The following is a 14,384-nucleotide window of genomic DNA, read 5'->3' as shown; positions in this document are numbered from 1 at the left end:
ATAATGACAAAAATCAGATACATCTAAAGTTTTAAGTGTACCAAAGTTGTTTTAGATTTTAAAAATACACTCATTGTACCAGAAAGATTTCTAAATAGCAATAAACTCAAATTAATATAGAAAACTTATCATACTTTGATGCTATGAATTTCGAAACAAGCTTGTATCAGGAATTTTTTTTTTTATTTCTTTTCGCAGAAAGTTATGTTTTACATAAAAACATTCAATCTCAATGAGTTAACTTAACTCTAAACAATAATAATCAAGTTGCTTGTAGAACTAAAAAAGAACTCTCGAAAAATTAAAAAGGACGCTTTTATTTTTGTGGAAATACTTATAACAAACATATTTTTCATTAATAAGTACGAAATTTAATAATTCTGCTATATAAATTTTAGAAACCTGAAAATAGGACTCAGTATACATCATCAGATTAGCAAATTATAAGTGTTTATTTTGCAAAATCATATAAGAATTTGACTACGAACGTATTTTGCGCCGGATGTGACAACATTTGATTTTTCTTCACCTACCGCAGTTCCGGCAACAATTGCCGCCTAACTGTCAATCGGTAGAAACATGTCCATGTACATATAAATATATGTTGCGTGTTTTCTTTTATTCTCAGCGTCTTCTAAAAAATGGCATCAGTGTCGAGTGTGGTACGGACTTGTGGTTTATTGTTCTATTTAATTTTAAATGTGTGTAGTGAAGACGGTAATGAAAATAATCCATGGATAGTGCAGTTGGAAGTGGATAGAAAACATTGCGTAGAATTAATGTGTAAATATTTATTGCACGTGCGTGGTGGTCCATTCCTTGGTCATTATTCCTGGAGGTTGACCGCTATTGAGTCCTCGAAAGGTAGTGACTGCGGTGAATCGTATCCTAATTACGAAATAAAAGAAATAGAATCGAAAGAATGGGATACGCGCATTGAGATTACGGTCCCGAATTTAGATGGAAAATTATTTTTCTGTTTACATTATCCATTGAAAAAAAATAGTCCATTTCGGGGTAAATATGTCCACCAGGGTGCCGGGTTGTTTTTGGATCCAAAGAACGACGTGGTTTCCAAGGACGGAGGAAAATCGTAAGTTGTATAAATATAATAATTCAACAGCTGCAACTGTTTATGTACCGTCAATCGCTTTTATTAATTGTTTATGTTTTACGACCATTATCTACGTGTTGCAATTACGATCAAGGATTTCTATAAATGTTATTTACCCGATGGGTTCATTTCTTGATTGTGTTTATCGATTTTATTTTTCTTACACGCTCGAGATTTAAATGTCGCGTAATTACGAACGACGCTGAATTTTTTTCAAAGTACCTAATATAAAGATTTTAATAATATAGATATGAAAAAATATTTATTAAACATATTCGAATTAATATGTGCAGTGATTATCGTGTGAATTTCGACCGTAAGATTATGCGATCTATGTTCGATAGGCGTACAATGTTGTATGAAAAATTTATTGTGGACCTCAGTATGTCAAAGTGGCTTAATGAAATAATGGTTTATTGTAATCAATTGCATGTTATATAACTAGACCTGTTATACTCCCTCAATGAGTAGCTGGTAGACGCAGTGTAGGTAGCCTCCCCCCCCCCCCAGGTGGACCGACGAAAATTGCGAGAAGTCGCTGGATACGGGCAGCGCAAGACCTGTCATCGTAGCGATCTTTTGGAGATCGCATATATATATATATATATATATATATATATATATATATATATATATATGCCTAACATGTGTGCTTCTCTTATTTACTTGGAGATATTAATTTTTTTAAATTAAAATATCTTGTCAGTAAAAGTAAAGATAGTAAAATTATTAAAAAATACTCTTGTATTATTTTATCGCCACGGCTTTTTTGGGGGGGCAGAAATTGTCGATAATGTAGAAAAAAATATCACAAAAAGTAAAAAAAACGAAAGAATTATTAATATTTATTTTTAATTTTTCACACTTTTCTCTGAAAACACAGTGATTAGGGCAAGTCCATTTGGAGGAGATACAAAAATTATGCATTTTAATTTTTCGAGAATTTGCACACCCCTCCAAAATAAGGAACATAAAAACTCTGGTTAAGACAATATAAATTAATATTGAATTGGTGAACTTTTTAAAAAAAAAAAAAACAATCACAATGTCAAAAAAGTCAAATAGGTGTAACAACTAATTTACTTATTTCTGTATGTTGTAAAAAAACCCTCTCTCCTGCCAAATATGTTAGTCAGTCAAGGTTTGGCAGTCTTTATGTACATTAGCTATTGTTAAACAGCAAATAATATTAAAAAATATGCTATTGATATTTTATTAGAACAGTAAAAAGTACCCTTGACGTCTTAAAACATGCATATTGCCTTGTTCCCATTTTTTAAATCAATTATAGAGATTTACATGCACATGACAAGAGAAGAATGCTTTCAGAGATATTCTAAACCAGATTCTAACTCTATTTAAGTCATATGCAACTTAAAATAATGCAGTGTCTTCTATTGAGTTCAAAGCTGCCTTAGCTTGAAAATAATCCAGTATTACTTCACTGAAATCAAAGTAAATTGAATATTGATTTGCTCTATATTTTATTTGATTGAATATTAAAAATAAGTGCATCTGATTGTTTATTTTATGTCCTAACTATATTTCACAGCTTTGTCAGACATTTAAAGTACAAAATTATTTGTAGATCACTTATATATACAGGATGATTAGATGTAAGCTTTAAAATATTTTAAAGAGGTGAATGTGTAGTTGAGTTTTAGTCAATGAATGGGACACCCTATCCAAAAATCAATGGATGTAGTAATAATTACAAAAAAAAGTTATTATGTTATAAGGAAAAGTGTTTACAAGATTTTTATTAAAATTGATTTAAATATTGTTTGCTATCTATGTATGCAGGCTTTGTGCTGCTAGTTATTGGCCTGTTAAATATTGAAACTTAAGGCTTTTACACTTATATATTATATATCTTTAGACCAAAGTTAATATTTTCTATTAGTTCTCTGCCTGCATTGCCAATGGCAAAGAGAAGTAGTGACCAAATATTTTTTTATATTTTTATGTTAATAAACCATATTATTTTGTATACTACTACATTATGTGCTTTGTTATTGGTTTCAGGTTTAAATGCTATGTATAACTCATGTGTCAGCAAATAATTTTAAAAAGCCTTTACAACTATTTCCAATTATCTGAATAGAGAGATATTTTATCTTTTAGAATGCGATGGGCCAATAACTCTTATCTGTAATGTCCGCAGGGACAGATAAACATTAATTAATTTTAACATGTAGTAATGTGAAGTTTGAAAACACTTTTTATGTGTTACATTATTTATTATTTCTGAAATCATTAATTTTAATAAATGGTGTACCATATATTAATTGACTGCAAATGACCTTTTTTCATTCACATATTAAAAGTTTTTACACCAGGCAATGACCCTGTATACCTCAGCATATGCACCAAAAAAGCACACTCCAGGTAGATTTACATATATATACTAGCTGATCCCAAAAGTTGCTAAGCAAAAAAAAAAGGTTTTAATTAACAAATAAAAAATAAGGGTTGATCGTAGAGGGGTGAAAATTAAAGGGGTGTATGTATTTTTGTATGCTGTATCATAAAAATATAAAATAAAACATTTAAGGGTGGACCACCCTTATCACTTAGGGGTATGGAAAATAGATAGTAGCCGATTCCTAGACCTACTGAATACGCATATAAAATTTGGTGAAAATCGGTCAAGCCGTTTCGGAGGAGTACGGTAACTAACATTGTGACATGGAAATTTCATATATATATACATATGTATATATATATATATATATATATTTTATATATATATATATATATATATATATTTATATGGTATCACAGTTGCGATCGTCGCGTTCGATTTCCATAATGCATTATTATTAGAGGTACGGAATTTTCGCAAAAAAAAATCACCAATTTCGCATTTAAATTTTTCAAAAATTGCAAATTTCGCATTAATTTCGCATTTATACTTTAAAACTTATTAAATTTGAGGTAATAGGCATTTTTCGACAAAAATTTTTCAAAATTAAAGGTGCATGCCTTAACATTTGACAAGTTTAGTTAATTAAAAAATCGTAAAAAAATTAATATTCGCAACCTTAAGCGTTCTTTTTTAGTTTGTTACGACGACATTGTATATTTTAAAGATGAGTTAAGCGTCCACTATGTAAAGTTGGATGTCAAATACTCTGTATTAGATTCTTCTCCATCAAAGGACGAAAAGTTGCATTTGACGGCCAACAAATTGTCATGCATATTATGATTTATATTTTTATTAATGAGTTCATGGATTAGCCCATTGATGGCAGAGTTCGAAAAAAAGATAAGGCGTTTTTCTAAAAATTAGAGATTTTCAACTGACCAGAGGTCTTTTACACAAAACAAAGAGCTTCTTAACTGATAAGTAAGCCAAGAAATATATCCCGTAGGCCCTAGGGGTCTATGATACGGGGTTGACATCACTGAATTTACCTATGAAAGTGTGTATATTCATCAATTAACTCATTTAAAAATGATCATGAAAAACAGAAAACATTTATGAGTAATTTTCGCATTTATTCGCATCTATTTCGTAAATACGAAATTTCCGTACCCCTAATTATTATATAATTTACACTTCATGCATTTATTATATATAGAATTGCCACTGCTCACAAACAAGTTTCCAGAGGATGGGTAGCAGCGTTCTCTGTGTACCATAATGCCACATTGCGATCGCCAATCCACCGGCCGAGCGTAGCGATTATGTTATATCTCTCCATAGATACCTTTTGGGGGAGACTTTTACCTTGCAGTGGGCGTTTATGGGCTAAATAAATAGGACGACCATAAGTGGACTAATGAAATCGCTGTTTGCGGATAAGACAACTCCGGTCATGGCGGCGGTGCAACTGTTGAAATCGAACCCGCGACTTGTGATTGTAAATGACAGTCCCATTAGGCCGTGATTGCACAGATTTATTAAGACTAGGGGCCGCCACTCGGGCAAATCATGAACTGATGGCGGGCCAGCCGCCAGAAGTATAAGTAATTAAAGACAATAAAGAACTGATAATAATTAGAATTCAATGTTTTTCGAATGTACGAGTATTATTTTTGCGGCCCGCGGGCCGCGGTCTGTACATCCATGCACTATGCCAACCGCATCTCCGATCATAGTATCTGTCGGTAGAATGAAAAACATACGCCTGCGAATTTAACGGGGAACCCCCTAATAACGGCAATGTAAGCCACGGCCGTTTTCATTTTTTTTTCTTTTTGATTCGCAACAAAAGAACTGGCAGTATAATGCGGCTTTTGTTCGTTTTTTTTTCTTGTTATTGTGTAATTCGGTAATAGTGCAGTGCTATTTGCAGCTGTTTTATATTTTATATAACTAAATGTGGGTAGTTTTATATTTCGTATAAGTAGTTAGTAATTTTAAGATGGATTTATTAGCATATTTATATGTTATATTACATTTAGTGACTTGTTAATATATATTTATATATATATATATTTATATATATGTATATGATTCCTGGTGAGTGAGCCAGAACTCTGGTGATGACCGATTCCCATGGATCCTAAGTTAGAAGTAAACCAATCGTCATCCAATGTCCCTCGAGTTGTTGAGTTTCTCTCGGACCTGACGTCAGATGTTTACTCCCGCTAAATCGAAGTCAGATAAATACAAGTTATATATAGTTTGTTTTTGCTTTCGTTTCCTGTAAGTCATCTGCTGTGTTTATATCTAGTTAGAAATGGTTAATGAACTTGAGTTATTGTTCTTTTTATCACTAACTAGTCTCAACTTTGATCACCTACAATTCGCCTGCTGGAAAGTGAAGATCTTGGTGTGCAAAAGGCGGACCAGCTGGCCAAGCACATGGCCCTGAAGAGTAAAAGAAGACCGGACTACGAGGAATACCCCATCTCATTCGTCAAGCGGCAGCTTAGGTTGGAAACACTTGAATGGAATAAGATACATGGAAGAAACGACGGCATCGACAACGCGGAAATTCTTCCCGGACGTCATCTCAGTATAACGCGCGTTCCGTCGCGTCGAGATGGACACAGTCTTGGTCCAAATGCTCACAGGGCACGGGGGATTCTTGGAGTACCTTCACAGGTTTAAATTCAAGGAGAGTCCCTCGTGCTTCTGAGAGCCGGGGGTAGACCAGACTGTGGTGCACCTGGTGGCCAACTGCTCCGCATTAGGAGGACTTCAATGCAATTCCGAGCTTCTGCTAGAAAAAAGATTAGTGATGACAGCATCACCTCACTGATGAACAGTGACGAAGACTCAAATGTTGCTGAGTGATAATTGATGACGTAATTAATAGGTGTAAAGGTGAAAATAGTACAGTTCGGGTAAAAATTTAAAGCAACAGGAAGAAAAGTGAAACACTAATGTGAAATAAATAAAGAAAATATGCCAAAATTGTTTAATTGTCAAAGTAAATAAGTATTATGTTATATATTAAAAATAAGATTTTATTGCCCTGTCCTATTAATACGATAAGGGAGAACGAGAGGCCACCAATAGGACATAAATGAAAAAAAAAACTTAGCCTTTAACAACTGAAACATTTTAACAGCTATCTAAAAAAAAATCATAAAATATTATTATATTTATTTATTTACACTACATAATACACCATAGACAATTATAAAATCAGCAGACAGCTTATTGCAGATGTGCAAGCTAAGCAAGAAATGATTTCTACTTTATAGACTTCCCTTTGGTGAATAAGCTGGTCTGCAAGACTTTGTAAATATCCGACGTGCTTTCCAAGAAACGCAACAACAACGTGAGAGACATGAGAAGGTCATAGTGACAGTTCTGGATTGGCTCCGGAGTACCAGCTCAGGCTTGTTTATTTTTATTTATTTTAATATTCTTTATTGTACACGATAAGATACATAATAAACAGATACAATAATATACAGAAAAGTACAATGGCCGGTCTTATCACACAAGGCAATCTCTTACAGACAACCATAGTATGGAAAAGATAATAGTACTTATAAAGGGTAGTTCACGTATACAAAAAAATACATATTCACACACATACTTAAATATACATACATACGTATATAACATATATACTTATAATAAAAAAGGTTTAATACATATTATAAATATAATACAATAATAAATAAAAACATCTAACTGACTTCGATCAGTATTGGTTCGATCGCACTTGCCTGAGAAAAAAGCAAGAAGAAAAAGAAATGAACTAAGAGATAGATAATTATAGGTCTAGTAAATGGTTCTTAACCTTTTTCTTGAAAATAGGTAGTGAGTTAGCATGTGTTATATCCAGACTTACTGAATCCCCAAAATCTACTGTTGTATAAGTTAAACAATAGAATAAGAAACATATTCTTGTATAACTGTTTTTAAAAGAAGTCTCGGAATTATGAAATTTGACTAAATAATAAATAAAAAATGTATATGTAGTGTAGTACAGTAACAACGATAAACACAACAGCTGACAAAACGTCATATAGCTAGTGTGGGACAGAGATAGTGCTCTACGAAGCCGAAACTTCCCGATTGTCTCTTTCCAAAGGTCGATCGGATACTGTACAAGAGACGGTGTTATCGTTCAATGTGATCTCTACCAGACAACCTTTGGATGGAGATGAGAGACATATTGTCATGTTAAGCTCCTTATTCGCGCTTCCTTCATTCGCGTTTTCACCATACGCGGATTAAAAAAATGCGGCGCAATTCCAATATTTGTAATGGCGGTCTAAAGGAAAAAATTAAATACACTTATAACATAACTCCTGAAGATGTTCCGTGGGTGAAACACGTGTTGAGTGATTTAACGGTGGCATTTGTGTAATTTGCATTGTTTGCCGCACACGCATTTATCGGCGGGCTGGCGGGCGGTGCACTTTGTTGCACGACTACCACTGCATGTGCGGAAGTGGCTAAATATTGGTCCTTTTCTTACTTAGGATGGACTTCCGCAAGGTAACGCCTGATTCGCTTTTTGTCTAAAGTATGTTGTTGAATGATATCGCCGAGGACTTTGATATAAGCCGCCTTCGCCACGATCAATGTTTTAGAGAATATAAACAAACATAATGAAAGCGACCTTACTCAAACATAGTATATTTTAAGAAGATATTCTACATAGCAAAATTCATCGTAAATATATAGTAGAATTATTGTTAAACTGAAGCCAAACACATTCAAGTCATGCTGGAAAAAACTGGCCTGCTCTGACAGAGGAAAGTGACGAAGAATCTGAAAGTTAAACTTTGACAGCAAAAAGACGAAATCTCGACTGGAATAGGACTAGATGGGTTCGAACAGATAGAATCAAGTGACATTCAGGTATTGCTTGAATCGCAACATGATTCGACTGAAACAGATTTGGAGGAAATTTTAAATTCACAGACTGTTGGAGAGGCTTCAACGAGCACTGGAAACGTGACATTTAATTTGAAAAATCTTAGCGAAGGTTTAAGAATGCCAAATGAACTTTGCGATCTATTTATGAATATTGATCCGTCTGTGGAACGAAGTCTTATGTTTAAGAAACAAATTGCTAATGCAAGCTGCATGTCAGTCTGAATTGAAGGAGCTTTTAAAAACTGTCAAGCGAAAGATAATTACAAAATTATAACTATATGTTAAGCCTTATGATGCTCAATCAAAATATTTAAAAACTTTAATTAAATAGATTTTTTATGCTTTTTTTTATTTTGTCACCTAGAAACGTATCGCCTATGCCATATAAACTACCATTCCGTATTCACGGTTTCTGTATGCGCGGCATATTTATGGAATACTAGCTGATCCCGCAAACGTTGTTTTGCAAAAAAAATTGATATTTTAATTTACAAATAAAGATAAGGGTTGATCGTAGAGGGGTGAAAATTTAGGGTTATATGTATTTTTGTATGTTGTATCATAAAAAAATAAAAACAAAAAATTTCGTCAAAAAAATAAAAAAATTTTTTTAAGTGTGAACAACCTTTATCACTTAGGGGTATAGAAAATAGATAGTAGCCGATTCTCAGACCTACTAAATACGCATATAAAATTTGGTAAAAATCGGTCAAGCTGTTTCAGAGGAATTCAAGTGCGAACACCGTGACACGAGAATTTTATATATTAGATATACCCCGCGAATAGTAATTATAAACATAATTAATATTTATACATACGTGTTTTGTTTTTATTTTGTCACCTAGGAATGTATCTCCTATAATCCCATATAAAATACCATTCCGGTGTCTATGTTCGCGGCATATAGCAATAGGCAATAGCATTTATTGTACCTATTTGTAAACTTTATATTGTGTTTATTAAAACCAGGAGGACACTATGAGGAGATTATATCTTGTGTAACATTTGGATTCGAACCCGACACATTCTCTGATAGTTTCAACCAACTGGCATGCTCTAATAACCCCGATATTCATACGCAATAGTGGATGTGAGATGCGACGCCGTCTGGCAAGTTTGGCAGCGTGCCAATCGCAAACTATATTAATGGCACTCGTATAATGTTTTTCATTATTAAATACGAAATGCCAGTATATGACTTTATTATTCATAAATAATTTCGTATGTTGAATAGTCATCTATGGATTATACTATAATTGCCACTCTTGGTAGGCGATTTGGCGATTGCGATACATTATGGTACGCAGAGGATAGAGATACTCTGTAAACTTATTTGTGAGCAGTGGCAATACTATATAATTACTGCACAAAGTGTAAATTATATAAAACTAGTTGATCCCGCAAACGTTGTTTTGCAAAGAAATAATGTTTTTAATTTACAAATAAAAAATAAGGGATGATCATAGAGGGGTGAAAATTTAGGGTTGTATGTGTTTTTGTATGCTGTATCATAATAAAATAAAAACCCAAAAAATTGTCTAAAAAATTAAAAATAAAATTTAGGGGTGGACTACCCTTATCACTTAGGGGTATGGAAAATAGATAGTAGCCGATTCTCAGACCTACTGAATACGCATATGAAATTTGGTAAAAATCGGTCGAGCCGTTTCAGAGGAGTTCAAGTTCGAACACCGTGACACGAGAATTTTATATATTAGATTGCATAAAGTGTGAATTATGTAAAATTGTATTTCGAGAATCGAATCCGCGACATACGATCGCATGCACCACGATGTCATTACGCTGTTTATTATTTTTCAATATTGTACCATAGGTATATTTTAAATCTTTTACTTCAAATATATCTATGAGAGGATATATTATAATCGCCACGCTTATCAGGCGGGTTGGCGATGGTGGTGTTGTGGTAATCAGAGGGCGCTGCTGCCTACTGGAAACTGATCCCTGTGTCGCCTCGTATGATACCCTCGGGAGGTAATGGAAAGACCGGTTACCGTAATCTTTGAGGGAAGCCTATACCTGCATGCAAGAAGATTCATGTTGAGAATGTTATTTTCCACTTTAAATGATGATCATGGTAATTATCAGGAAACTGTATCAACAACACTATTTATTTGATCATAATATCAGAGGTGGACTTCCGCAATTAGACATAGGCTTCTCCAATCCAATCTTATAGGATTGAATATATGCGACCTGAGTCTAGTCAAAAAGCTGAAGCCTGAGAAGACCTTGAAGGAGTTACATTCATCGTCAGCGGTGCATCGAACAAGGGAACCCCACGCCAAAGCTCTCTATATTTATGTTGCGCGAAAGAGAACGCATTACAATATTTCTCGTCTTGTGATTGGCTGTCTGGTTTTATTAGTTAAATATTGTATTCATAGTTTTAAGAATTAGTTACATCTACTTTGGATTTCTTATTGTTATTATCTAAAAACCCTACCAGTTCTAGAATTCCACCTTGTGGGTGAACGTCCTATCCTTGACGGTCCGTAGTCGACTCCAGAACCTTAGACCTGATCATCATCACTATATGAGGCCTGAACACTGCCATATCCACTTGACAATCCGCTAGGCTATGTGGGTTAATTTTGATGATCTATGGAACTGCCTATTCCTGATTCGATGTCGTAGAAGAATCTCGAAAATAGCCCTCGATGCTCATTGAATGAATATGTGCTTGACAATCATCACTGGTAACGCATTGGTCTTGGTAGACTTTCGTGTGATGGCACTAAGGGCTCCGATCACACTAGATAGAAGCGTTGCTGGAGTTTCTTTCTCCACTTCTTCCACTCCTTTGCTAGTAATGATATTAGCCAGACAATAGCAACCATGCCGAGGTTCGGTCCTCTCGGGGACTCCTGTGTTGGAATGCTCGATGAGTGACAGCGGCGAGGTTACCTCGTGAAGGATTTGAAGTTAGTCACTCCATGGAACGTTTACCGGATCGATCTAAGAGCTCTACAGCTTCCCAGTCCGGTAAAATAGTAAGTAGTAGCGGACCTAACCGGGGCTTCCCCGAGAGCCGCCGAGGATTGCTACTTTAAGAGACGTCTTAGGCTAGGCGCACTCAGCTTTCTACCACCTCATACCTCCCGAAAGTCCTAAAATAGCACTTAGGGGATATTGGATGAAAAGATGCATCTTAATTCCAAAAACGAAAATAATCATTTATACATAAGTAGAAAATATTTCCATCGTTAAAAATATTTTTAGGATGTCATAATATGGTATTTGCGTAATTCAAGCGTCCCTTTCGTTTCCGTCTTGGCAGAGTGCCTGCGATATATTTGGTTCACTAAAACACCGCGCCCGAAATTTCGTAATGCCGTTGAAATGTGCTCAACCAACTAGGGTAGATCGGTTTGATTCTAGTTTCTATGAGATATTCCTATTATTTTCATCACACATGTGATCACTGAATTATTATGAGTGGATAATTATTGAAACACGCCCACTACAAGGCTTCTCATTCGTGAGATCTTGTCGGAGTGGTCGTGGTCACACCCTGCGCCCAATGCAAGGCTTCTCATAACATACTCCGGTAGATTCTGGTGCTCCCACTGCTCCGCACTCTGAGCGTCGCCATGTAGCATCGTGTTTGGCGGAGTGAGAGCATCCGATGAAAAGAATCCACGAGATCGCTTGTCTTCCAATTGTCTTGGATCACCAGACGTCTTATTGAGTCTTCATTACGGGTGATATGTCAGCGACTGCTAGGCATATGTCTCCTGCGACTTCTGGCTACCTTGACTATGTCGTCGGTCCATTTAGTGAAAAAGCCTATTCATGCTGCTTTTACCAGCGGTCGTCATTAGATATTTAAAAAAAAAACTTAGAAATTTTAGCATCGTGGTTCATCGAGGTTCTGGTGTTCCCACTGCTCCGCGCTGTGAGCGTCGCCATGTAGCTTCATATTTGACGGAGTGAGAGCATCCGATAAAGATAATTCACGAGATAGCTTGCCTTCCAATTGCCTTGGATCACCAGACATCTTATTGAGTCCTCATTACGGGTGATATGTCAGCGACTGCCAGCCATATGTTTCCCTCAAAGATCGCCGCTAAGACTGGTCATGCGCACGTATCCTGGCGACCTTGACTATGTTGTCGGTCCATTTAGAGTAAAAGCCTATTCATGATGCGTTTACCTGCGGTCGCCATTAGATATAAAAAAAATTGATAATTTGAACAAAGGAAAAAAAAATTCTGTTAGTGGTCGCCTCTCAAAAGCCTTTCTGCCCCAAAGACAATCATTTGCGCGAGCTATGTGTAACAACATTGAAATAATTAAATGTATAAACTTATATCGATATCCAATCGAACATTCTATTTGAATTAAAAAGAAAAACTCCGTTACACGTATTCTGATTATTTTACTTGAAAAAAGAAAATTAAGTGTAAAAAAGGCGCAGTAATAATGTCACGTTGTGAGCACAAAGAGTCGCATCGTCTATTCCGATCACTTATATAAAGGGAACCTCATAACTTGACCTATAGCAAAGGTTAGGATGTCGTGTCGGGTCTCGTGGAATATATCTATCCTTTATATTTACAAGCCATAATACACATTTTCACAAAAGGCAACTGACACTGTGGTAAACTCTATTCTACTATAATTTGAGGTTACATATAGCACTACTTTGGTAATTTGTTACCGTATGAAATTCCAGGCACAGAGCGCCGCAACGCCATCTTTCAAAAAACAGCGAGAACTTATTCAAGGTCCTAATATTATTACATGTAGGTGATCATATCAACAAATGTTTATTGCTGTTCTCTTGTTGGGATTTGGAGAATGTTTTTCTCCATTCAATAAATACATGGTAAAGTTATGCTGTGAAGGAAGTAGCGCGAGGTATAACAGAGAATTCATCATTACCTGGTGATGAATTTAGACCTGTCATGAACGAACATCAGATCATTTTTGTAACGGACTCCTGAGGTCTGGTCGGTGAACGCTAATGCATTTCAAAGGTCCGCTAAACCTGGTATAATACTGTTTTATGTTATTTAACAAAACTAATGTTTCTGATACATCATTGATTATAAATAATATTAAAAATAAACGTTTTTTATGAATAAACGTCAAATTTTCATTATATTAATTTTCGGAGTCTAATAGTTTAATAATTCAGAACATTATCGAATGCGGGTCACAAATGGCCCGCGCCGCCCGATAGAGCAGTTTAGTGCGGGTCACCGGTGGCCCGCGCCGGCGTGAACGTGTTGGGGGGGGGGTTCGTCGAATCACTGGGGGATGTTTTAGTGGGTAGGAAACATACATTACCCTGACCCTCGTCCTCCCCCTGAAACCAAGATTAAAAATAAGGATGGCACTTAACAAAAGTCAGAAAAATAGTTTCTTCGGAATTTTTAGGAAATTTCTAGATATATTGATTTAAATTTTATTAACATTTAGGTTTAGATTAAAACGAAATATATAGGCAGCCCTCTTTTGATGTTAATCTGAAACTGCCTTAAGAATTCTTTAGAGGAAATCTGTAGATGTAAGGGATCCCATATAGTCTTGACATATAGGATGTGTTATCACCTCCCAGACAAATTTCTAACTATTGCTGAGTAAGTAAATATGTGTGCGCTCTGGCTTTAACGTGATGAAAAACCAAACCCTTTCTAATGAGTAATTACAACTGTTTTTTTTTCTTAATTTATTGCTTTAATCTTAACATTTCTTGGCAGTGAAGATCTGAATCCATAGTTCTGTCTGGCTGCAAAACTTTATTATAAATAATGCCCTTCCAGTTCCACTTTCATCTTCTCTGTGGACTGGTTTCCTCAACCAAACCACACTGCGCTGATTTTGCGTCGGGGTTCATCTTAAGTCAAACCAACTCCTCCAAAACGAATAGCTCTATAGCATGGATGCACAGACCGCGTCCCGCCGGTCGAATACTGGTGGCCCGCCGACAGAAAAAATAATACT

At 35.4% G+C, this 14,384-nt stretch overlaps 1 protein-coding gene across 1 annotated transcript in view; it reads left to right on the top strand.

Annotated features, from left to right (window-relative positions):
• The first annotated feature begins 612 nt into the window (after positions 1-612).
• LOC137926437 (unextended protein-like) overlaps positions 613-14,384 on the top strand; it is a 47,348-nt gene continuing 33,576 nt past the window's right edge. Inside the window, exon 1 of the mRNA XM_068770035.1 lies at positions 613-1,093. Coding sequence (XP_068626136.1) covers positions 642-1,093 — 452 coding nt within the window. The 5' untranslated portion in view covers positions 613-641. The remainder of the gene's footprint in view (positions 1,094-14,384) is intronic.

This window comes from Battus philenor, unplaced genomic scaffold (genome assembly GCF_028537555.1).
Source record: "Battus philenor isolate CCGP_79_NKW_IND1 unplaced genomic scaffold, ilBatPhil1.0.hap1 SCAF_29, whole genome shotgun sequence".
NCBI lineage: Eukaryota > Metazoa > Arthropoda > Insecta > Lepidoptera > Papilionidae > Battus > Battus philenor.
This window is presented reverse-complemented; position numbering and strand designations above follow the sequence as displayed.